This window comes from Balaenoptera ricei, chromosome 6 (assembly GCF_028023285.1).
Source record: "Balaenoptera ricei isolate mBalRic1 chromosome 6, mBalRic1.hap2, whole genome shotgun sequence".
NCBI lineage: Eukaryota > Metazoa > Chordata > Mammalia > Artiodactyla > Balaenopteridae > Balaenoptera > Balaenoptera ricei.
In genome coordinates this window covers 100,938,964-100,963,718 of record NC_082644.1, presented here as the reverse complement: position 1 = coordinate 100,963,718, position 24,755 = coordinate 100,938,964, and the positions used below count along the sequence as shown (strand labels likewise).

The 24,755-nt window shown below is 42.8% G+C and overlaps 1 protein-coding gene across 8 annotated transcripts in view; it reads left to right on the top strand.

Moving 5' to 3' along the window:
• The first annotated feature begins 6,681 nt into the window (after positions 1-6,681).
• Positions 6,682-24,755, top strand: part of ECPAS (Ecm29 proteasome adaptor and scaffold) — a 101,544-nt gene continuing 83,470 nt past the window's right edge. For 2 of the 8 annotated variants that reach the window (XM_059925291.1, XM_059925286.1), the window contains exon 1: positions 7,261-7,628. In XM_059925291.1, coding sequence (XP_059781274.1) covers positions 7,589-7,628 — 40 coding nt within the window. In that variant the 5' untranslated portion in view covers positions 7,261-7,588. Of the gene's footprint in view, positions 6,956-7,259; positions 7,629-7,951; positions 8,111-16,069; positions 16,174-24,755 lie in introns of those variants that run through there. The other 6 variants (XM_059925288.1, XM_059925287.1, XM_059925289.1 and 3 more) reach the window with 6 other exon arrangements.

Below are 24,755 nucleotides of genomic sequence, written 5' to 3'. Positions count from 1 at the left end.
GCACTACTCCTCGTTGCAGTGTGCGGGCTTCTCATTGCGGTGGCTTCTCTTGCTGCAGAGCATGGGCTCTAGGCACGTGGGCTTCAGTAGTTGTGGCACACGGGCTTAGCTGCTCCGTGGCATGTGGGATCTTCCCGGACCAGGGATCGAACTCGTGTCCCCTGCACTGGCAGGTGCGTTCTTAACCACTGCGCCATCAGGGAAGTCCCAGGCCTTTATTTTATTTTATTTGTTTAAAAATATTTATTTATTTATTTGGTTGCCTGGGGTCTTAGTTGCGGCACACGGGCTCCTCAGCTGAGGCATGCATGTGGGATCTAGTTCCCCGACCAGGGATCGAACCCAGTCCCCCTGCAGTGGGACTGCGGAGTTTATCCACTGTGCCACCAGGGAAGTCCCTGGGCCTTTATTTAAAATGCTACTATTTACAATAGAATTCATTGTCAAAATTTCTTCTTTTCAATTATTTAAGTAATAAGGGGAAATTTTAGATGTCAACCTAAAAATGTGCAAATGGGTTACATTGTTTTTCAAAAAAAATTTTTTGGGGGGAGATGTGAACAAAAACCTGTGAAGTCACTGTCCTAAGGAAATCAGAGGAGGTAGAATCTTCTGGTATAGGGATAAATCCTATCCCTAGAAGATAGGGGACAGGTTGCCTCATTCTCCAAAATGCAAGGTGTAGTATTATACTGGACCAGATCAGCTTTTTGCCTTTCTCCAGTGATATTTGGGAGGGGAAAAATAAAGTGAATGGTGGGGTTTGCCCAAGGTTGGGAATTGATTGGCACTGTATGTAAGAGAGAAATCAAGGAAAGAAAAACTTGAAGGTGCTAATAAGGATTCATTGCCATGAACATAAAGTGGTCAAAAACTTCGAGGTGATGATGAGGATCTAAAATGTACTCTATGTTCCTAAAAATAAAGGCTTAAGCTAATCAGGATTTTGTTTTTCTCATTCAGTAATAAAATCGGAATCAGGCTGACCATAGCTTGTATGGCAGCTCTCACAATACATTCAGAGACCTGGCCTCGTGCTATGTTTCTGCTTAAATGGCCTGTAGGTATGTCATATTCACAGCATGGCCACTGGAGCTCCAGCCTTGCCTAAATTCCAGGCAGAATTAACAGAAAAGGCAGGAAGCAAAAATGACATATCTGTTGACTCAGACCCTTCTAAACAAATTACAGCTATTGCATTAGTTTCTAGATGCAGTCAGCCATTCCACAATTGGAATTGCTTCAAAAATTGCTTTTCCACAGTCTTCTATGTTCTTTCCACCTAGTCTTCTAATAGAGAAGTTTGAAGCTTCTATGTTTTCAAACTCATTTTTTGTATTTTCTCTCTCTTAATTCTTCTGACAGACATACTTTTAGCATTCCTCTATCTCCCAATTTGCTAATTCTCTAGTTTGCTATGACAAGCCTACTGTTTTACTCGGTTATTAAAATTAAAAATAAAATGTTCAATGATTAAAAAAATGTACTCCAATCCACAGGAATTAGTAAAACAGAGGAAAGATTCTATATGGTGGTTAGAGATTGATGTTTCTGAGTTCAAGTTTTAGAAAGTGGAATGTTTTGAGTCATGACATGGTTTTATGTGCCATGAAATATGTCTTCAGTCAATAACTGACCGAGAAGAGCAGAGAAGAAGATCATTAGGGTTGTGCCTCTGTTGGCGGATTGGATCCAGTCCCTAACTTTTTCAGCAACCGAAACAATTAGACTTATTTATATAAGTCTTATTTATATTAGACTTATTTATATAGAATTTTGGCTTATCTGGGGCTCTTTGGGAATGGATAATTGAATCTTTTAGGATAGCTGGATTTTCTAGATAGCTTAGAATTAAACCTTTAAGCACCAAAAATTGCTTACTTATTATAATCATTTTAGATGAAAAGCTTTGTAAAATATACTTCATACTTCCTTGATTTTTGTTGCTTGAAATTAGACATAATTTCACCATTTCTTTTTTTTTTTTTGGCCACACCATGCAGCTTGTGGGATCTTAGTTCCCCAACCAGGGGATTGACTCCAGGCCCTTGGCAGTGAAAGCATGGGGTCCTAACCACTGGACAACCAGGGAAGTCCCTATTTCACCATTTCTTGTTGTCAGGATTAGCACCATAAACATCACTTATTCAAGTGAAATGATTTCAGGGCCTATGTGGTGGGTAGTGCTTTCAGTACTTTATAAATAACCCCAGCATGCTTTGCTTTTTGAGTTCTTATAGCTTCTTTTCATAATTTTCCTCCTTCTTCCCTTGTTTTCAGGGTGTCCGTTAGTACTTTTGTCATCCATGTACCTGCCCAGAAGAGTGCCCTCTAATATTCTGCTTCTACTCTGCTTTGACTGACTATGGAAGCAAGATTGTTCACCTTATCAGAACCATGCAGATATTTAGTGTGAGTAGGACCTACAAGAGGGAGAGGGGACTTCTAAGGAGTAAAATACAAATTTTTAATTCTTGGATTTTTGTGATATATTATTTTGGTTTCTCAGTGGCCTTTCTTGGCCCCCCTCTTACCCTCCCCCAATTACTTCTTGTCTGTTTTTTGAAACTGAAAAATAGGATGTACAATATTATGTTAGTTTCAGGTGTACTACATAGTGATTTGACATTTGCATACATTACGAAATAAATGATCACCAAAATAGGTCTAGTAACCGTCTGTCCCCAAAGTTCTGATATTATTGACCATATTTCTTATGCTGTATATTTACATCCCTGTGCTTATTTATTTTATAACGAGGTTTGTACCCCTTAATCCCCTTCACCCATTTTACCTTCCAGTCTCCTCCCCTCTGGCATCACCCGTTTTTACTCTGTATCTATGAGTCTGTTTTCATTTTTTTCAATTAATTAATTAATTAATTAATCAATTAAACTTTGGCTGCATTGGGTCTTTGTTGCTGTGCGCGGGCTTTCTCTAGTTGTGGCGAGCAGGGGCTACTCTATGTTGTGGTGTGCGGGCTTCTTATTGCAGTGGCTTCTCTTGCTGTGGAGCATGGGCTCTAAGCGTGCGGGCTCAGTAGTTGTGGCTCACAGGCTCTAGAGCGCAGGCTCAGTAGTTGTGGCACACGGGATTAGTTGCTCCGTGACATGTGGGATCTTCCCAGACCAGGGATACGAACCCGTGTCCCCTGTACTGGCAGGCGGATTCCTAACCACTGTGCCACCAGGGAAGTCCTCATTTTGTTTTCTCTGTTTTGCCTTTTAGATTCCACATGTAAGTGAGATCATATGGTATTTGTCTTTCTATGTCTGACTTATTTCACTTAGCATAATGTCCTCTAGATCCATCCATGTTGTCCCAAATGGCAAGATTTCTTTCTTTTAATGGCTGAATAATATTCCTGTATACATGTATCCATTTCTTCTTTACCCATTCATCTATTGATGGACACTTAGGTTGCTTCCATATCTTGGCTATTGTAAATAATGCTGCTATGAACATTGGGGTGCATGTATCTTTTTGAATTAGTGTTGTTTTCTTCAGGTAAATACCCAGAAGTGAAGTTGCTGTATCATATGGTAGTTCTATTTTCAATTCTTTTTTTCAAATTTTTCTTTTGGCTCCACTGCACAGCTTGTGGGATTTTAGTTCCCCGACAAGGGATCGAACCCAGTCCCTTGTCAGTGAGAGCACGGAGTCCTAACCACTGGACCGCCAGGGAATTCCCCTATTTTCAATTTTTTGAGGAACCTCCATAGTATTTTCCATAGTGGCTGCACCAATTACCATTCCTACCAACGGTCCATGAGGGACTTTCTTGGTTTTTTTTTTTTTTTTTGGTTGCGTTGGGTCTTCGTTGCAGTGCACAGGCTTCTCATTGTGGTGGCTTCTCTTGTTGGGGAGCATGGACTCTAGGCGCACGGGCTTCAGTAGTTGTGGCATTTGGGCTCAGCAGTTGTGGCTCGCAGGCTCTAGAGCGCAGGCTCAGTAGTTGTGGCGCACGGGCTTAGTTGCTCCGCAGCATGTGGAACCTTCCTGCACTGGGGCTTGAACCGGTGTCCCCTGCATTGGCAGGCGGATTCTTAACCACCGTGCCACCAGGGAAGTCTCCTGTCTGTTTTTTAAAGTTGAAATAAATTCTAGATAGGAAGTATCTCAAGGCTACTATTCAAAACCATAGTGCCTAGTAAGATGATGACGTTATTTAGTGGGAAAAATAAACTATAAGTAGTTTGAAGGAAGAAGCAGCTATAAAAAAGCTTAAACAGTAGTGATTAGAAGCAGCATTGTAACCTGCTATAAACTACTGTATATAATGAGATGTTAATGCCATCTTTTTTTTTTGCCTAACAATTCCATGTCTACATATAGAAATATGTGACTTCATAAAGATGTACTTATAAGAATGTTTTACAGTAGCATTGTTTGCAGTAGTAAAAAATTGTAGAAACTTAAATGCTCATCAATAGGGGAATGATTAAATTTTGTCATGTACTTATCATGAAGGGTCTTTTTTTCTTTTTTGCAAGTCTTTGTTAAAGACTATCATGCAGTCATTTAAAAGAATGAGGTAGTTCTGCACATACAGATCAGAGCGGTTAAGAATGTAGACTCTGGGGACTTCCCTGGTAGTGCAGTGGTTAAGAATCCACCTGCCAATGCAGGGGACATGGGTTTGAGCCCTGGCCCGGGAAGATCCCACATGCCGTGGAGTCAATAAGCCAGTGCGCCACAGCTACTGAGCCTGCACTCTAGAGACCACGAGCCACAACTACTGAAGCCCGCGCGCCTAGAGCCCGTGCTCCACAGGAGAAGCCACTGCAATGAGAAGCCCATGCACAGCAACAGAGTAGTCCCTGCTCGCGTCAACTAGAGAAAGCCCGTGCACAGCAACGAAGACCCAACGCAGCCAAAAAAAAAAATAAAATAAAATAAATTAAAAAAAGAAAAAAAGAATGTAGACTCTGGATCCACACTGTATCGGTTCAAATTCCTGCCTCACCACTTACTAGTTTGCGGCACTTTTGTTTTGTTCCTCAATCATCCTGTATCATAAAAATCCCTACTTCATAAGATTGTTGTAAGGATTAAATGAATTCATCCAAGTAAAACACTTTAAATAGTGCCTGGCACAATTAGTATAGCTATTATTACTGATATAGAAGGATACCTGTGATATACAGTTTGGTGAAAAGGTAAAGTTACACAGTAATATGTATAGTAGGATTTCATTTTTGTCAAAACAAACAAAATCTGCGTGTAAATACCTATATGTGATTTGCACACATGTGGGATTCTGGAATGCCTATATAGGAGGAATTTATGAGTTGCTAACTGGCCTTGTCTGGAAGTTAAAATTTCAAACGAACTTTTTTTTTTTAACTTAGATTCTATACTTTTGGCACGGGTTGGGGGGGGGACGGTGGCTTGGCTTTAGAAGGATCTATTGGAAGTTACGGGAAGTCAAAGTTTCCCCATACTACTCCTTGGTACAGTCACTCTATACATTCATAGAAATGGTCAGGAGAGGTTGTATGCACCAAACTGTTAACAGGGATTATTTCTAGGGAGTACGATGAGGGGATGGTGAGCAGGAAGGTGGAGGACAACCTTTACTTTATACACTTCAGTATTGTTTGAAGATACTTCATTGTGATTCGATTTTGTGTCACCATCAAACAAAAAGAGCCAAAATGTGCTCAAAAAAAGGGACTGGTTAACTTTATATACTATGAAGTCATTAATAAAAAGAGTGGTGGTGGTGTAGAGCTTTTTGAGTTAACGTGGAAGAATGTTTATGGAGGAAAAACACTGATACAGAACTTTATCATGAGTCTGAACCTCCTCCCCACTTCGTTATTTTGGGGGCCGTATACACATGTGCACAGAAACAAGGCCTTGGAGGGTGCACGCTCAACTGTACCTGTTAACCATAGTTTCCTCAGGGGAGTGGGATGCTGGGAGGGGAAGCAAGGCCTTTCATTTTCATTTTTAAATTCTGAATTATTTGCAGTTTTTACAAAGATCATGTATAATCTCTATAATAAAAGCAATAAAGGACATAAATGTCTTTAATGTTGTGTAAGTACCTTTTACTTGCCCAAGTTACATCTGGAATGACATATATTCATTTTTCAAGACGTTAACTAGGGCTTTACAGATTTCTTTTAGGGATAAAGGCAATTTCAATTCAGTTAGGATCTTGATTTCTTCCTCTTATACCAAAAAAAAAAAAAAAGTGTATCTGACCTTGTACCTAATTTATGACAGTACTGTCACTTAAAGTACAGCAATTATGCAACCCCTTAATTTGAATTCCATATTGCAAGTGTTTTTCACTAAGTGACCTCACGGACAAACTGAAGGCATAAAGTTAAGATCGCTATATTCAAAATAAATCACTCGGGTTACCAAAAAGAACGTAGGGATTAGAATTAAGATCTAAGAAAACAACTCCTATAAGCATATATACTTGAAATTGAACTTTAAAAATCTTGGCTTATTGAACTTTAGTGGGGCTTAGCGATCTTCCCTCACTCGGTAGTCCTAGTCTAGTTTCGAAGAGCATCAGAAACCTACACTTTATCACTATCTTTAAGTAAAAAAAAGGCGCCCTGGGCACCGGGGCTCGCCCGGGACTGAGTCAGCGGCGGGGTCGAGAAGTTCGGCGGGAGGCGCAGGGCGGGGCTTCCTCCCGCCGACTCCGAACCCGGCTCAACTTTTCCGAGTCCACGTCTCTTCCTTCGGAGAGGCGTGTTTCTCCAGGTCGGGACCAGCCAACGTGACAACTACAGACCTTTACAGAAAGAGCTCCCGTCCCGCCTCGAGGACCTCCCCCCGGCCGGGGCAGCCCGGACCAGCTCGACCAAGCCCCTCACGGACTGCAGCGCGCGGCTCCCCGAGGCCGAGCCCGCCTCTCGTCTCGCTTCTGGGCGCCCGCGTCGCGGCGCCGAGCGCAGCATCCCCGGCATGGAGACCGGCTCGGACTCAGGTCAGAGGCCTGCGCGTCCGCGTTCCGGAGGCCTGAGGCGTTCCGCGTCGGGGCTGCCGGAGGCTGCGCGGGCAAGGAGGGGCGGCGAGGAGCGGCTAGGCCGGGCCGCCAGTGAAGGCCGCCGCGTGCCGGGTCCGCGCAGGGAGCGCTCGCGGGCCGGCTCCCGCGCGCGGGGCGGGCGGCGGCAGGTGGGCAGGACGAGCCGCGAGCGAGCGAGCGAGGGCGGGCGGGCGCGCGAGGGGCCCGGCGGGGGGGCCGCTGGGAGGATGGCTCAGCTCTTTCTAAATATAAAACCGGCGTGAGTTGGGCGAGCGCGGCGCTGAGCCGCAGAGCCGCCGCGCGGGCCGGGCGTACCGGGCCTCGGCCGACGGACAGCGGCGGCTCCGCAGAGGCGCCGGACTGCCGGAGAGCCCGAGTCGCGAGCTCGCGGGGGACGGCGAGAACTACGCGTGCAGCGAGGAGGACGCAGGCGGCGGCGGCGACGGCGGGCGGGCCTCGTGGGCGCAGCGCGGCCCGCGCCGAACTACCGGAGGCGGCTGCCGGCCTGTGCTGCACCGAGAGCGGCGAGCCCCCAGTGCCGCCCGTCCGTGCCCTCCCCCTCCGGCCCCTCCCTCCCTCCCTCCCCGGCGCAACATGGCTGCGGCCGCCGCCTCCGCCTCCCAGGACGAGCTGAGTAAGTGCCACGGCCAGCCTGCGGCCGCGAGCCGGAGCCGGCGCAGCGCCGGGCCGGGTCGGGCGGGAGGGCCGGGGAACAGGGCCGGAGAGCAGGGCCGGGCTGGCGGGCGTGCGGCGGCCGCGGCGTGCGGGGGGCTGGGGCGCTTGGGCCTGGCGGGCGGGCGGGCGGGGCGCCGGCCGCCGCCGGCGTTTGTAGGCCTCAGGTTTGCACCGTCACGTTGCGAAATTGAAACCGGAGCCCCGGGCGGAGCCACCTCTGTGTGCGATCCGCCCCGGCCTGGGGGTGGGGGGAGCCTAGCCCCCTGCCTATGGGGGCTGGGCTGGCTGGGCGGCCGGAGCCCCAGGGGGGCGGGCTGTGTCTGCCGTCCCGTCTGACCCCCTCCGTGGACCCCGGGCCCAACTGTTAGGCGAGTTCTAGAAGTGGAGCTTTCGGGGAGGAGGAGAAGGTGCTGTGTTGTGACACTAGAAATCAGCGGAAAGGTCAGGAACAGGCGGTGACCCTCAGGTGGAGCAGGAAGGACGGGCGGGCAGGGAGGGTCGCGGCGCTAGCCGCAGGGGAAACCTCGGGGTGACAGCGCTTTCAGAAAGGAGAGCCAGTGCACACTTGACCTTAAACGTTGCAGTTTTCCGGGGGACGGCGATCCACGCTCGGGGAGAGCGGTGGTCACCCTGAATCGCAGGCCACCTCGCCCGCCGCCCGGGTTCGCCTCGGTGCTTTGTGGGAAGTGTAGTCCCCGGGCGCCGCAGGCCCACGCTGGGGTCATAAAAATTGAATTTTCCTAAGACAGTTTCTGATTGCCTTTGGGGTGGTTAGGTGAAAAGCTTTAGGCTGAGGTGTTTTCTCAACGCTGCCCTTCAGCTTATGAAGAACAAGAAAGGTGTTATTTAGGGATGAGGTGGGTTTTAAATGGAATGAAGCCTGGGTGAGGTGTCTCAAGCCTTGTGAAGTTTCTGTTGTTACAGCCCTCTCTGAATTTTCATATGAAAGTAGCTATACGCACAATAATTTCTGTTTCTTTGGTGCTTGGCAGTTTAAAGATACTTTTATATACATGATCTCACTTTTGTCCTCCTAACAGCCTAGTAAGGCAGGTAGGTAGGAATTATCCTTGTTTTAAAGAGGAGGCAGGCTTAGAGAGATAAGTGCCTTGCTGCTTTGACACAAAACTGGTGTAGCAGCAGTGGTGTTTGCTCATTTTGAGGCTGAAATAAAGAATTGGTGTCACCCTGGGCAGGATGGAGAGTCTTGAGTAGACAAGGTCTCATGCGGTGGTTAGAGATAGACGGGGCCTGATAGCCACAGAGTTGATTGCTTGTGTGTCAGTTCCAAGCTGGAGCACCACCAGGCCTTTTGGGGAGATCAGCTCCCTGATCTTTTTTCTTCCATTTTTTGTTACTGTGGTAAAATACACATAATATAAAATTTACCATCATAACCATTTTTAACTGTACAGGCCAGTGGTCTTACGGACATTCATATTGTTGTGTAACCATCACCACCGTTTATCTCCAGAACTGTTTTCATCTTGCAAAACTGAAACTCTATGCCCACTAAACCCTCCCTTTCCCCCCTCCTCCCAGCCCCTGGCAGCTACTGTTCTACTTTCTGTCTCTATGATTTTTTTTTGTAAATAAATTTATTTATTTATTTTTTGGCTGTGTTGGGTCTTTGTTGCTGTGCGCGGGCTTTCTCTAGTTGCGGCGAGCAGGGGCTACTTTTTGTTGCAGTGTGCGGGCTTCTCATTGAGGTGGCTTCTCTTGTAGCGGAGCACCGGCTCTAGACGCACGGGCTTCAGTAGTTGTGGCACACGGGTTCTACAGCGTAGGCTCAGTAGTTGTGGCACACGGGCTCAGTAGTTGTGGCACACGGGCTCAGTAGCTCCACAGCATGTGGGATCTTCCTGGACCAGGGATCGAACCCACGTCCCCTGCATTGGCAGGCGGATTCTTAACCACTGCACCACCAGGGAAGTCTCTGTCTCTATGATTTTGATATCTCTAGGTATCTCATGTAAGTGGACTCATACAGGATTTGTCTTTTTGTGGCTGGCTTATTTCACTTGGCATAATGTCCTCAGGGTTCATCCATGTTGTACCATGTGACAGGATTTTCTTTTTAAGGCTGAGTAATATTCTATTGTATGCATATGTCATATTTTCTCTTCCATCTGTCGAGGGACACTTGGGTTGCTTGTATGTTTTTAGCTATTGTGAATAATGCTGCTATGAATATGGATGTACACATCTCTCTTTGAGACTGTGCTTCCAGTTCTTTTGGATATACCCAGAAGTGGGATTGTTGGATTATATGGTAATTCTATTTTTAATTTTTTGAGGAACTACCATACTGTTTTCCACAGTGCCTATACCATTTTATGTTCCCACCAGCAGTAAACAAGGGCTCCAGTTTTTCTAGGACCTCGCCAACACTTGTTATTTTCTATATTTTTGATAGCAGCTATCCCAGTGGGTGTGAGGTGGTCTGACGTTTTAAGTTGTTCCACTGCAAGATATCTGAGTTCATGTTGTAGCACTAAACACATTAAAATATAAATTACTAGTTGGAATGGGGAACAAAACTAGAGGAAGAATTGGATATCATTCTTAAGTGGCTGATGTATTTGTATATATGCGGTGTGCTCCTGTAAATCAGGGACCTGTTAAAACGTTTTTAGTTCTTCTGGTTGAGGAATTTATTGGCTTTAGCAGCTACTGGAAAAGTTAGGAAGAAATAATTCCAGTGCTTGCTTTTCCATTGTTTTGTTTGGTCAAGTCACCAATCTTTGGCCACAGATGTCTGTTGACTTGGTTTCTGCATTTCTTCAGGAGAGCTTAAATACTTGGCACTTGGTACCTTGGAATAATTTAACTTGAAATCACACTGATATATACCGAACATGTATATAAGGAACTTCAAATAAACCATTTTCAGTTTCAGAAAGGTTATAGTTAAAGGAGAGATGGCTGGTAAAAAGGTGCTTTTTAGAATTCTGCTATAAAAAAAAGCAGCTAAGTATCTGAATATTTGCTGGCTATTATTTCTGACTAGTAGATGATAATAAAAGTAAACTACTAGATGCCAGCATTGGTTCTCCCCCTAATATTTTATCATAAAACTCTTCAAAAATACAGAAAAATTGAAAGTGAGCATTCATATACCCACTACCTAGATTCTACATGTGATATTTTACTTCTAGCTTTATCACATATCTGTCCATTTTCAAGCCACATTTTAAAATGTTATTTTAGTTATTTTATTATTTAAAAAAGATTGTGGTAAGATACACATACATAACATAAAATTTATCATTGTAACTTTTTAAGTGTACAGTTCAGTGGCGTTAAGTACTCAATCCATCTTATTTTGATGCATTTCAGAGTGAATTGGAGACATCAGTACACTTCCCCCTAAATGTTTCAGCACTAGCATTGTTTTAAGTGCTTTGTGTATATTCTCTTTTTTAAAGATTTTTTAATATTTATTTTATTTATTATTATTTATTTTTGGCTGCGTTGGGTCTTCGTTGCTGTGCACGAGCTTTCTCTAGTGGTGAGTGGGGGCTGCTCTTTGTTGCGGTGCGCGGGCTTCTCATTGTGGTGGCTTCTCTTGTTGCAGAGCATGGGCTCTAGGCGCATGGGCTTCAGTAGTTGTGGCACGCGGGCTCAGTAGTTGTGGCACGCGGGCTCAGTAGTTGTGGCTCGCTGGCTGTAGAGTGCAGGCTCAGTAGTTGTGGTGCACGGGCTTAGTTGCTCTGCGGCATGTGGGATCTTCCCGGACCAGGGCTCGAACCCGTGTCCCCTGCATTGGCAGGCAGATTCTTAACCACTGCACCACCAGGGAAGCCCCTATATTCTTTTATTCATCAAAATAATCCTAAGAGGTAGGTAAAGTTCTTATTTCTGTTTTATGGAGTGGAAAACAGTCATTTTAGGTTCCCTAGGTCCCTCAGCTAGTAAATGGTGGAGTTGAACTGGATTCCAGGTGGCTCACAGGCACTCATAACCAGCCTTTAGGCTGGATTACCTCCGTGTACCATAGAGTGTTCATGCTGATGAAGAGATCAAATCAGATGCATTGCTAAATTCTCAGCTACTTGATGCTTTAATCCAATGATTTAACTGCTGTTTAACACTGCTATGGTGTCCAAAAGAAACATGAAAGTCTACTGATGGAATTATAATACTACTGAGAAGAAAGAGGAAGAGTACTTGTAAACAGATATGTAAGGACCAAAGCGTATGATTTGTTATAGTTAGTAATGCTAGAGTAATATTATCATTTTTGGTTCCCAGGTCTGTTATTTTGAGATGTATAACTCGTAACACTGCCTTTCTATACATTTTAAATCAATGCGTTTTACCTTTGCATTTGAAGTGATATATATGTCATAAATTTAAATGAAATCTGTAGCTGCTTTCAGTTGTATCTGATACTGCACTCTGTAGGAGCTCCTGAGAAGCAGAATTGACAGGTTTGTCTTTTACTTATCTCTTTTCTTTTCTTTTCTTTCTTTTTCTTCTTCTCTTTTTTTTTTTTCGAGTAGTATCATAGAGTAGTATCATGTATGAAAGTTGTCAAAAGGTAAGCAGGATAATCTTGGGTTGGGGTTTGTTAAAATTTGTTATCCTTTCAAAATATCCTGTAATTGTCACTTTGAGTCAGGTGATTGTAATAGAATAATGGTAAAGCTAATGTTTTTTGAGAGCTTACCATTGTGTTCTAATCACTTTGTACAAATTAATTGATTGAATCCTTACAACAACCCTGTGACTTCGGTACTATTGTTGTCTGGTGTCGCTTCTCTCATGTTACAGAGTTAGGGCTTGAACTCAGATTTTTTGATTCCAAAGTTTATTTTAATTTTGTGCTGCTACTGTACTAGTGTCTCTGAAAGGGAAAATATAGTTTATAAGAAGATCAACATGGCTTTTTTCCCCATGTCTTGCTAGCCTCCAGAAGAAACCTGCTATAGTGTATAAAATGTGGCAATATTCTGGTTCATTGAATAGGACATACTAGATTTGGGGGTAAGATGCCAAAATAGAGAACAATTAGTTCTGACTGTTAAAGGCAGTTCTGAAATCTAGTTTGTAAATTACTTAAGATCATAGTCTGTAGTTTTCTTTCTTTATATTTAGAGTAATATAACTGTTTGGAATGGAATGAAATTCAATGCAAGGCATGTGGGCTAGTTTTTCTTCTAATATTATCCTCTGCCAGTTCATGGAAAAGTTGACATTGTAGTTATATTTCAGCAATGGGTAGGGAGATTTCTGACAGAGGGAAGGAAGCATTTGAGACTTTTCACCTGGTCAGCTGTTCAGTGGTTTCATGTTCTGGGCTTTATAATTCTAAGGCATCCTTAGAATCTGATCTTCATTGGGATAAAGACAGCTCATGAAGGAGCAACAGCCTATAATCTTAAAGCACATTGATGCTATTCAACTTGACCATTCGACACAGCCACTTCAGTTGCAAAAGTTGGCTGGATAATCAACATGTCAGGTGTCTTCTGAGAGAGTCTCTGCCAGTGCCAGGCGTCCTAGTGGCTCTTGTAGAGGATGAGATGGGGACGCTGTGTGTGTAGCTGTGTAGGTGAACGTGATTCTGTGAGCATACTGAAACAGCCCCAGAGAGATGGCTGCTTTAATGACAGCCATATATGCAGCTGAGCTGAGCTATGTAGAAAGGCTAAATCAAGCCTGTATTATTTTAATTTTGGGTACTTAGCCAGATCGGAAGGTTAAAATGGAAAATAGTAATGATATTTCTGTTTTTTATAATTTCTAGTTTTCCACTTCTACCCAATCTGGTTTTGAATTATGCTTTCAGTAAATTGTAATATTTAATAAAGGCCAGTGTTGGTGAGAATAGTTGGCACTGGGGCATTCCACCTTGTTCAGAAGATAGATGTTAAAATTATAGGCACTGCCAGTGTGCTCAAATGGTCTGATCTAAGTTGCTGGTCTCTGGTTTCGAGCCTGGCCGGTCTCTGCCTTGGTGCTTGCCATCTTATATGACTCCAGTTCTTTAAAAATGGAGTTACTAACATATGGTCCTGGCCTCACAGGGTTTATAATTCAGTGCAGAGGCAGATTTATATATAAATATAAATAGCTAATAGGAAGTGTGATACGAAAAATGCCTAACACAGTTCTTAGAAATGTCAAGGAGTGAGGATAGTATTCCAGGCTAAGGGAACAATAGCTTGAGCTCAGTCATAGAGTTTGAAAAATATTGTGCATTTTCAGGGAAAGTTGGAAGGAGTCTGATATGCTAGAATGGGGGTACTATGGCTGCATGAAGTACTAGGAAAGGAGTTAAAATTTGGAGTCTGAGACTTGGCCTTTTCTGCCTTTCACAATTTGGGATCTTGAGCAGATTATTTTACCTTACTAAGTTTAAGTTTCTCATACAATTGGGATAATTAGAAATACTCATAGTGTTGTTAGGCTTAATGTACATGTTAATGCACTGTATAAACAATTAAATTCTGTATATTATTTTTAGTGGAGGGGGTGGTAGGAGATAAAGCTAAGGAAAAGAAAGGTTGGGACCAGCTTGCCTAGGAATGCCAACACAACTAGTTTTTATTTATTTTTTTGGCTGTGTTGGGTCTTTGTTGCTGCGCCCGGGCTTTCTCTAGTTGTGGCAAGCGGGGGCTACTCTTTGTTGCGGTGCGTGGGCTTCTCATTGCGGTGGCTTCTCTTGTTGCAGAGCATGGGCTCTAGGCGCACAGGCTTCAGTAGTTGTGGCTCTTGGGCTCTAGAGCGCAGGCTCAGTAGTTGTGGTGCACCAGTTTAGTTGTTCCGCAGCATGTGGGATCTTCCTGGGCCAGGGCTTGAACCTGTGTCCCCTGCATTGGCAGGTGGATTCTTAACAACTGTGCCACCAGGGAAGCCCAACACAACTAGTTTGAACTTTGTTCTGTAGACAGTAGAGGACCATCAAAGGCTTTCAAGCAGGGGTGTAACCTGAGTAGACCCTTTTATAAGGATAACAGGTGGCAGTGGTATAACATTGATTGCAGGGGTCCAGAGACCAAGAGCAGCTAGACTAAAAGGACAATATTACAGTAGCCAAGTTAGAAGAAACTTAGGGTCTGAACTGGGATAGTGGAAGTGGATTTGACAGGTAATATAATCTAGAATCCCTAAAATATGTAGGAACTATTGGCTGAGTAGTGGAGAGTTATTCAACAGAAGGAGTTAGAGAGGATTCCCAGAATCTACCTAGAGATTAAGGGGGTCGAGAATATAGCCTCTAGACAGATTTGGGGAGGTAAGAGTGGAGAGAAGAGAGAGCAGGTTTGTGTTCAAGAGATAAATCATTTGTTGAATGAATGGGTTGAATTATTGAGGCACCCATGTTGAGTTGTTTAGGGAGACTGTTTTGAATAGTGACTAAAACCTCTGGTGTTGAAGTCAGAACTGGTTTTGGATCTTGACTCTGGCACTTTTTAGTTTTAATGTCAAGGGATCTAACTTTTAAGCCTTGGATTTCTCATTTGTAAAATGGGATAACAAAACTATTTTATGGGGTTGTTATAAGAATGGGAAGAGATAATGCATGTTAAGAACTTGGTATAGTGTTGGGCACATGGATTACAGGTGTGTGGGAACTTTGGTTCTGAAACTTGGGAGAGTGGGGGGTGATGTGGACGGATTGTCCAGAGGACAGCTGTCTGGGGGCTATGAATATATAGGGATGAGAAGAAGACAGAAAAGAACCAGGGAAGGGGATCAGAAGTGCCTAGAGAGGGCAAAGGTTTCCCAGGGTTATGACGATCAAATGTTTGCATTCTCAGTTGTTATAATGTGTTAATCAAGTGTGCCCATCCCCTAATACTCTTCTTATAAAATTATTGTGTGAATCAGACACTTTGTTCTAATTTTAATGTAAGGTTTTGTATGTTTATGATATATATATAGACACACACAATGTATGTTGTATTGGGGTTTTTTAGCCTTCAGTGAATAACTAGCAGTATATATGTATTTTAAGTATTAACATATTTGTTCTACACACTCAATTTTTTAAAATTGAGTATTGTTGATTTACAATGTTGTGTTAGTTTCTGGTGTACGTCAAAGTGATTCAGTTATACACACACACATACACACATATATATACACATATATTCTTTTTCATATTATTTTCGATTATGGTTTATTACAGAATACTGAATATAGTCCCTGTGTTGTACAGTAGGACCTTGTTTCTACACACCAGATTTTATTTATGGACATATTCCTTACTATTTCTCCAATTTGGTAATCACTATGATTTCCCACCCTCATTCTGAATTTGCAAAGCAGGGCATCAAATTAGGAGCTCTTAGCATGGAAATGAAAAGTGTTTATTTTGTTTTTTTACATGGTAGCTATGAGTATAAATCTTTTAATTGTTTTTTTTTCCCCTGGTGTTCTAAATAATAGATTCTTTATACAATTGCATATGTACGAGTGGATGAACACACCATTGGTGATCCAGAGGATTTTTGTCAAGACTGGATAAACCATGTATCACATTGATTGTAGAGGTTAGTAGATTTAGTTCCTTAGGATGTGTGCATTTTTTGTAGTAGCATTTAAAAATGCATAGGTTATCAAGTAGCAATTTCCCCCCAAGATCTTCATGGGTTTTTCTCCTTTTCTAGCTATCCTGAGGGAATCAGTGAAGTTCATTTTAGTTTATATATGCTTGAAGCTTCTATTCTCTGTAATTACATAAACATTAATTTAAAAAGTTAGCAAGCAAAAGATAAAACTTGAAGATGTTCTTTAGCAGTGTGTGCAAGGAAAAGGCTGTGGGTGTTAGTTTACAAGTAGTATTGTCTGCCACGACCACGAAGTATGATTTTATGTGCTCCAGGAATGTCATCATGGATTTAATTGTTTTATTTGTGAAAAGAGGTAAGGAGAAAGGCATCATCATGGTATTTGGATATTCCTGATTCTGCCATTTTGACATGCACTGTGATGGAAAAGCCACTTAATTCTACTTTGTTCTGAGGCTGAACAAGAATATGGTGTCAGTTTCACTCTTGGATGATATTGGATGGTCCTTTGATTGAAATTCTGTAAATTCAGATTGTAATTCTCTGATATCATGAGCTCAATATCCAGGGAGTACCTGAGATTTTGTAGCTTCAATCCAAAGGTGCCTTTTGTTGCCGTCTTTCAATTTAACTACTGGATTCCCCTTCCCCCGGTGCATTCTACTGTTTTTTGGAGTGTATGTTGCTGCCAATGGTGTATGATGCCTTAATTCATTAGGTGGAATTTTGAGTTATGGAATGAATGGAATGTTTTATAAACCAAAGTTCAACTTTAGAATAAACTTTGACTTATTTTTACTGTTTCACATATCTTCATTCCGTTTTAGAGAAATGGAAAATTGGAAGGTTGGAGAAAGTGTTTAGAAGAGAAATGACATTATTTACGCCTAGATTATTTTTTAGAGCTTTTGGACCTGTATAAATGTGTTAATTGCCATATACCGAAAGCAAGCAGGTCAAACCACAAATGCTGGGATTTAAATAGTGACTTAAATAAAAGACATTCTAGAGTTTACACATCCAAATGAGCATTGTTCTAGGTAATTAGCCGCTTTGGGTGGATCTTAACTATCATACATTTGACTTCTATGCAGTCTGAACTCTTGCATAGAATGTATCATCTCCTTTAAGCTGACTTTCATAAGCTGAACTAATCTTTCTGCTCATCAGTTTACTAACACTGATTTCTAATTGGGCGTCTGCCAGCTGCTGTATCTGGGGGAAAGGGCCTCCTTGGGAGTTGGAAGTGTTTGTGGACCTCAGTGCATCTGGAGTCTGGCACTTGTTCATTAAATCTAGGGTACAGATGAGCGCTGCTGTTTCCTCACTTGACCCAGCCCTGCCAAGCTAACTGTATGATGTCTTCTGTCCCTCCCTCTTTGTGTGTGGTGTTGCCTGGGGTTGGGGAGTGATGGGCAGGGGCTGTGTGTGAACAGGGAGGCATCGCCTTACTTTGGGCTGTACTGGGTTGGTAGGGGGGCTTAAAGTAGCCTGACATCATATGCAAATGGCTAGGACTTCTGAAGTGGCAGAAGAAAGGCTTCTTTCCCCTTCCCTGGAAACAGTCTAGTCACTCGTGCATCCTGATGCAGGGGTTTCCACATTGGGGTATCTGCTTGGGCCTTGGGGCTAAGACTGGTGGGCTAGGGAACAGGAAGATGGCTTGTCTGATTGCCTTAGTTCTGGGGGAAAGGAGTATCAGCAGGGACTTTGTCAGCAGGAACCTCCTGCTCAGGACCTCATTGCCTGCAAAGGTTCTTATCTACTGACCCCTTGGTTCTTGGGCTGCCCTGGGTGGAGGGAGGCAACTCCCGCAGGAACCATGATGGATTGTCTCTTTCTGGGAATGAATCCTCCCCCAACCCCTGACTTACTATATTTGTGTTTACTGCTGGACTTTTCAACATTTTCCTTTTAATACATTGGTGTTTAATGAGTTCTTTTAAAAAAAAGTGGGGAATGGGGGAAAGCCTGTATTTAAAAACACAGAAGTGGACATCACAGTTCTAAGCATTAATTCCTAAAGAAGTATCCTACTGGCCTCATTTAGATTTTGCCAGGTATTAGAGTGGCATTTAGTGAATTGAAATGGTATATAGGAACCAATAGATGATGTGGACTTTAACTACCAGTTAGTATTTGGTTAGATTTTTAAAAATTAATCAATTTATTTTTGGCTGCGTTGGGTCTTCGTTGCCGCATGCGAGCTTTCTCTAGTTGCGGCGAGCGAGGGTTACTCTTCATTGCGGTATGCGGGCTTCTCATTGCGGTGGCTTCTCTTGTTGCAGAACACGGGCTCTAGGCACGCCTGCTTTAGTAGTTGTGGTGTGTAGGCTCAGTAGTTGTGGCTCGTGGGCCCTAGAGTGCAGGCTCAGTAGTTGTGGTGCAAGGGCTTAGTTGCTCCGTGGCATGTGGGATCTTCCTGGACTGGGGCTCGAACCCGTGTCCCCTGCATTGGCAGGCGGTTTCTTAACCACTGCGCCACCAGGGAAGTCCTAGATTTTTAATTCTGGTAGATTGATGTACCAGAAGAGATTGAGTATTACATACAAAATCTAGATGCCAGCTAGGGCTTCCTTATTCTTCGTAGTTTTAGCCTCAGACTCCTAATTGCAGATTGTCAAAGTCCAGAGGTACTCACCCACCTACCCCTGCAATCTATCACATCCAATTTTTGTGAATTTTCTAGTTTAGTTTAACTTATGCTTTTCTTAGCTTCTGGGCTCCCATTTCTGAAAATGGTGTTTTGGTTCCACCCATGTCAGTTTGGACGTGAAACCCGCCTGTTTCACTGGTACACACACACACACAGTCCTCTTTTCCCAAGCATTTCAATAATTCACTTAGCTCTTCAAGAGCTCTTAGCTCTTAGATGTGGTGAGTCATGGGGAAAGGGCTTGACTTTCTGCCCTTTCCTGGTCTGTCCTCCCCTTCCATCTTTTTTTTTTCTCCTATCCTTCTCTTTGCAGTAACTACTGCACCCCTCCTGATTTAGAGCAGAATAGTTCTGTCACACAGTCAGACCTTCTGGAATTTCTCTCCTCCTCTTCTTTTTTTTTTTTTTTTAAACATTAAGCACTTATCATGACATTAAAAACCTAGGGCTTCCCTGGTGGTGCAGTGGTTAAGAATCTGCCTGCCAATGCAGGGGACACGGGTTTGTGCCCTGGTCTGGGAAAATCCCACATGCTGCGGAGCAACTAAGCCCCTGTGCCACAACTACTGAGCCTGCGCTCTAGAGCCCGCAAGCCACAACTGCTGAAGCCTGTGCGCCTAGAGCCCGTGCTGTGCAACAAGAGAAGCCACCGCAATGAGAAGCCCGCGCACAGCAACGAAGAGTAGCCCCCGCTCGCCGCAACTAGAGAAAGCCCACGCGCAGCAACAAAGACCCAACGCAGCCAAAAATAAAAATAAATTTAAAAACTAAAAACATATAGTCCCTTTTCCAAGAGATTCTGATGTCAGGTGTTATGAATTGCCACTAATCCCCTCCTTTCCTTTGCCACAGATGTTAGATGTATAAACTTCTAAATGGCTTTTCCAAATATGAGGAATTAATATTTCATACACTCAACAAATATTTGAGCAACTTCTTTCTATAAGGCACTAAGTTAAATGCTGGGATACCAAGAGACTACTTCACAGTTTCTCAACCTGAGGAGCTCTGGAGATGGATGGAGTAAATGAGTAGGCACTCAGGTGGAGTCACACCTCAAAGAGCTGTTATGGTCTAGGGAAGGGATGATCGGGCAGTTACATAATGTACAGCAAAAGATAACAAGTGCCAGGAGAGATGTAGAAAAGGTCTGTGGGAGTTTGTAGGGCCAGGATGGGATGTGTAAGTGTGGAGCATGTAGTATTTGAGCTGGACCTTGAATGGAGAGGATTTAGATATGTGGAGATGCAGAAATGGTCAGGAGAGGTTGGTAGAGTATTCTTGGATGAGGGGCTTGGTTGATCAAAAGAATTGTGCAAGAAGAACATATGGTGCACTTAAGAAGCTCTTGCAGTTTGGACAGCTGTTGGGGAGCAGTGTGATGCATGGTCAAGAAGGTCCTTTGTGGCTAGATTGGTCTACTCTTTTTTTTTTTTTTGAATTTTATTTATTTATTTAATTTATGGCTGTGTTGGGTCTTCGTTTCTGTGCGAGGGCTTTCTCTAGTTGTGGCAAGCGGGGGCCACTCTTCATTGCGGTGCGCAGGCCTCTCACTATCGCGGCCTCTCTTGTTGCGGAGCACAGGCTCCAGACGCGCAGGCTCAGTAGTTGTGGCTCACGGGCCCAGTTGCTCCGCGGCATGTGGGATCTTCCCAGACCAGGGCTTGAACCCGTGTCCCCTGCATTGGCAGGCAGATTCTCAACCACTGCGCCACCAGGGAAGCCCTGGTCTAGTCTTAGTAAGGACTTCCTCTCATCTGATATTCACCTCCGGCATATGCTACATGTGCTAGCTGCTTATTTTTTAATGTACTTTTATGGAAGTAGATTTTTCCCCCCCTTGGCAAAAACCTTCCGTTTACATTTGGACACAGTGTTAAGGTGGTATAAGCAAAAATGGGGCACTTACTGTAAGGAGTCATGGAGTCTTATGGAAATAAGAGGGACCCTCAGGAGGGGTTTGGAACTAAGGACTAGATGTCCTCCAGTTCTTCCACCTTCTCTCTGCACCCCCTGCCATTCTTTCTTCAGACCAGCTTCTTCTGATTTTGTGCTCCATGGCGTAGGCTGAAGATGCCCATGTCATATCTCCTGGCTTACTCTCAGAGGTCCAGGCACTCAAGGGAGGCTTGACTCTTTGGTCCCAATTCTGAGTTCCTGAGGAAAGGATAAATGAGTCAGGGACTATCCCTGTCACATTGGCTGTGGTCAGGGTACAAAGTCATGTTGTGCATAGTTATCTAGTAAGGCTTAGTGTCATCCCCGCCTACTTTCTCTGCCTCAGCTGTGCTGTAATTTAGCATACTAGAAGGAGCATTGGGTTTGCAGTTGACCGCCTGGAGTTTGAAACCTAGCCCTGCCACTTACTTACTACCTTTGTAATCTTGGTCAACATTCTCAGTGAATTCTGGGCTCTGTTTCCTCATCTGTAAGTTGAAGCTAATATTACCTACTTCAGTAAGTAGTACTTTAGAGGGAGGTACTGTGTTCTGTTGTGCACTTGGAGGATAAAGACCTCTCTAGGTTCAACTTGTGATTCTTTGTGTCATTAGCTTGGTGACCTTTGGCAAGTCAGATCCTGAGCCCCAGTTTTTCATCTACAAGTGCAGATAATCGCTGCCCACCTCACAATGTTTTTCTGAGGCTCAGAAGGCCATGTGAAACTGCTTTGTGACTATAATGTATTTACATATGTGTGAAGCAGAAGAAGTTAAATACTATTAGGGAGACTGTTTTCCTTGTGAAATTATTCTGTTATAGTCTAGTGTATTTTGGTAGTAACTTGACAGATCTTTCTCAAAATATCCTGTAACGTTGGATTATTAATTGATTTATGATGCAATGGGCAGTGGTCCAAGTATTTTCAGCTTTCCCTTTCAATCTCAGCTTCCACTTAAGGCTTCTAACCTGATTTATAATTTAAAATTTACTTTCACATTCAGAAAAAAATGATGTTCTTTGTAGAAAATTTAAACGAATGTAAAGAAATCTGAAACCTGTCACACTGAAATAACCATTTTCTCTTTTTAATTCACACAAGTAATTCACGCTCATGAAGTTAAGTTAGTAATGACATAGAATTAAACCAGCAAGCCAAAAAAGAGTCCTCTGAAATTCCACCACATAAGGATAATCACTACCTTAAATATAGCCCTTTCTGTAATCTTTTTGACAGTAATGTTTTTCTTGCATACTTTCTAAGGAATGATTTCATGTTCAAGTTGTCATGAAGAGGTGATTCATCTAAGGAAAGTGATTTATTGCTTTTTCTTTCCTTCTTTCTTTTTTATTTTTTAAAGTATTTTTTCCATAAGTGATGATATGAGTGAAAAGCCAGTATTTGCCTTTTATAATCCTGTGAAAAAAATAGCCTTTCTTCCTTGACTCAGAAGCCAAAGTTGTATTTTTTGGAGAGATATGAAGAATGAGTGATTTATGTGGACAGTTTTATTTCTCAGGAATAATTATATGTTTTCAGACTTATCAGTGGCCAATGGTAGATAACACTGAAGTGAAGTCCTTAAACCTTTACTGGTTATTTCTTCCTTGTGGGGTAGAAGGAAGGAAGGTCCCATCTTTCCCTTTAGATAGAGAAATTAAAGACAGGCAAATAATATGAATTAGAGAATTATTTAATGGAAAGTAAATGAATATATTTATTCTTTTTTTAAATCTTTTTTTCTTTCTTTCTTTTAATATTTATTTATTTATTTTTGGCTGCATTGGGTCTTCGTTGCTGCGCATGAGCTTTCTCTAGTTGCAGCGAGCGGGGGCTACTCTTGGTTGGGGGGCATGGGCTTCTCATTGCGTTGGCTTCTCTTGTTGCAGAGCATGGGCCCTAAGAGCACAGGCTTCAGTAGTTGTGGCATGCGGGCTCAGTAGTTGTGGCTTGCGGGCCCTAGAGTGCAGGCTCAGTAGTTCTGGCACACGGGCTTAGTTGCTCCGTGGTGTGTGGGATCTTACTGGACGAGGGCTTGAACCCGTATCCCCTGCATTGGCAGGCGGATTCTTAACCGCTGCACCAACAGGGAAGTCCCAATATATTTATTCTTAGTAGATTTTTTTTCCCACAGGAATGTAATAGCTGACATAAGCTAAACTGGGATTTGTTTTTTTGTTTGTTTGTTCATTTGGGGATTTAAGAATCTCAGTGTTTCTGATATGTTTCCTTTGAGACTAAATGTTTTTTTAAAGACTATTTTTTAAGAGCAGTTTTAGGTTTACAACAAAATTGACAGGAAGGTACAGAGATTTCCCATACACCCCCTGCCACCATATTTGTATAGCCACCCTCATTATCCACATCACTCAACAGAATGGTACATATTTTACAAAGGATGAACCTACACTGACATATCATAATTACCGCACATCCATAGTTTACCTTATGGTTCACTCTTGGTGTTGTATATTCTGTGGGTTTAGACAGATGTATAATGATATATATCCATCATTGTAATATCACAGAGAATATTTTCACTGCCCTACAAATCCTCTGTGTTCTTCATATTCATCCTTCCTTTCCCCTTCCTCCCTGGCAACTACTGATCTTTTTACTGTCTCCATAGTTATGCCTTTTCCAGAATGTCATATAGTCAGAATCATACAGTACGTAGCCTTTTCAGATTGGCTTCTTTCACTTAGTAATATGCCTTTAAGGTTCCTCCATGTCTTTTCATGGTTTGACAGCTCATTTCTTTTTAGCGCTGAGTAATAGTCCATTGTCTGTATGTACCAGTTTATTTATCCATTCACCCACTGAAGGACATCTTGGTTACTTCCAAGTGTTGGCAATTATGAATAAAGCTGCTGTAAACATCCATGTGCAGGTCTTTGTGTGGACATAAGTTTTCAACTCCTTGGGTAAATACCAAGGAGTGTGATTGCTGGATTGTATGGTAGGAGTATGTTTAGTTTTCCTAAGTTGTTGTCTTCCAAAATGGCTATACCATTTTGCATTTCTACCAGTAAATGTTCTTATTTTTGTTCTACCATATTCTTTTTTTAAAAAAATTTATTTATTTATTTATTTGGCTGCATTGGGTCTTCGTTGCTGCACGTGGGCTTTCTCTAGTTGCTGGGAGCAGGGACTACTCTTCGTTGTGGTGCATGGGCTTCTCATCGTGGTGGCTTCTCTTGTTGCGGAACATGGGCTCTAGGCGCACGGGCTTCGGTAGTTGTGGCTCGTGGGCTCTAGAGCGCAGGCTCAGTAGTTGTGACGCACGGGCTTAGTTGCCACGTGGTATGTGGGATCTTCCCAGACCAGGGCTCGAACCCCAGTCCCCTGCGTTGGCAGATGGATTCTTAACTACTGCGCCACCAGGGAAGTCTACTTCCATATTCTTTAAGGTTCCTTTCAAGTTGTAAAATTCTGTGATTTAAATTTCTTTATCCTTGAAACATGGATTCATTTAAAAAATTTGCTCTGTATGTTATTTTTTCTAAAAAGAAATGTATTTTTACTGAAGAGTATTTGAAAAGTACATGAAAATATAAAGAAGAAAAATTACTGATGTATTTTCTTCTTTTTATATAGTATCATAAAACAATTATTATGGTATATATATTCTTTTTAACTAATGAAATATTTCAAGTATGAAGAAAAGTATAGAGAATTATCTTAGGAACACTTAGGTATGTCCCACTCATATTTGTCAAATCTGTACATTTTTTGCTATTAGCTTCAGGTCTTTTATTTATTTAGCTATTATTATTATTTTTTAACTTTTAAAAAAATTTTTATTTTAATTATTTATTTTTGGCTGCGTTTGGTCTTCGTTGCTGTGCGCGGGCTTTCTCTAATTACAGCGAGCAGGGGCTACTCTTCGTTGCGGTGCACGGGCTTCTCATTGCGGTGGCTTCTCTTGCTGCGGAACATGGGCTCTAGGTGCACGGGCTTCAGTAGTTG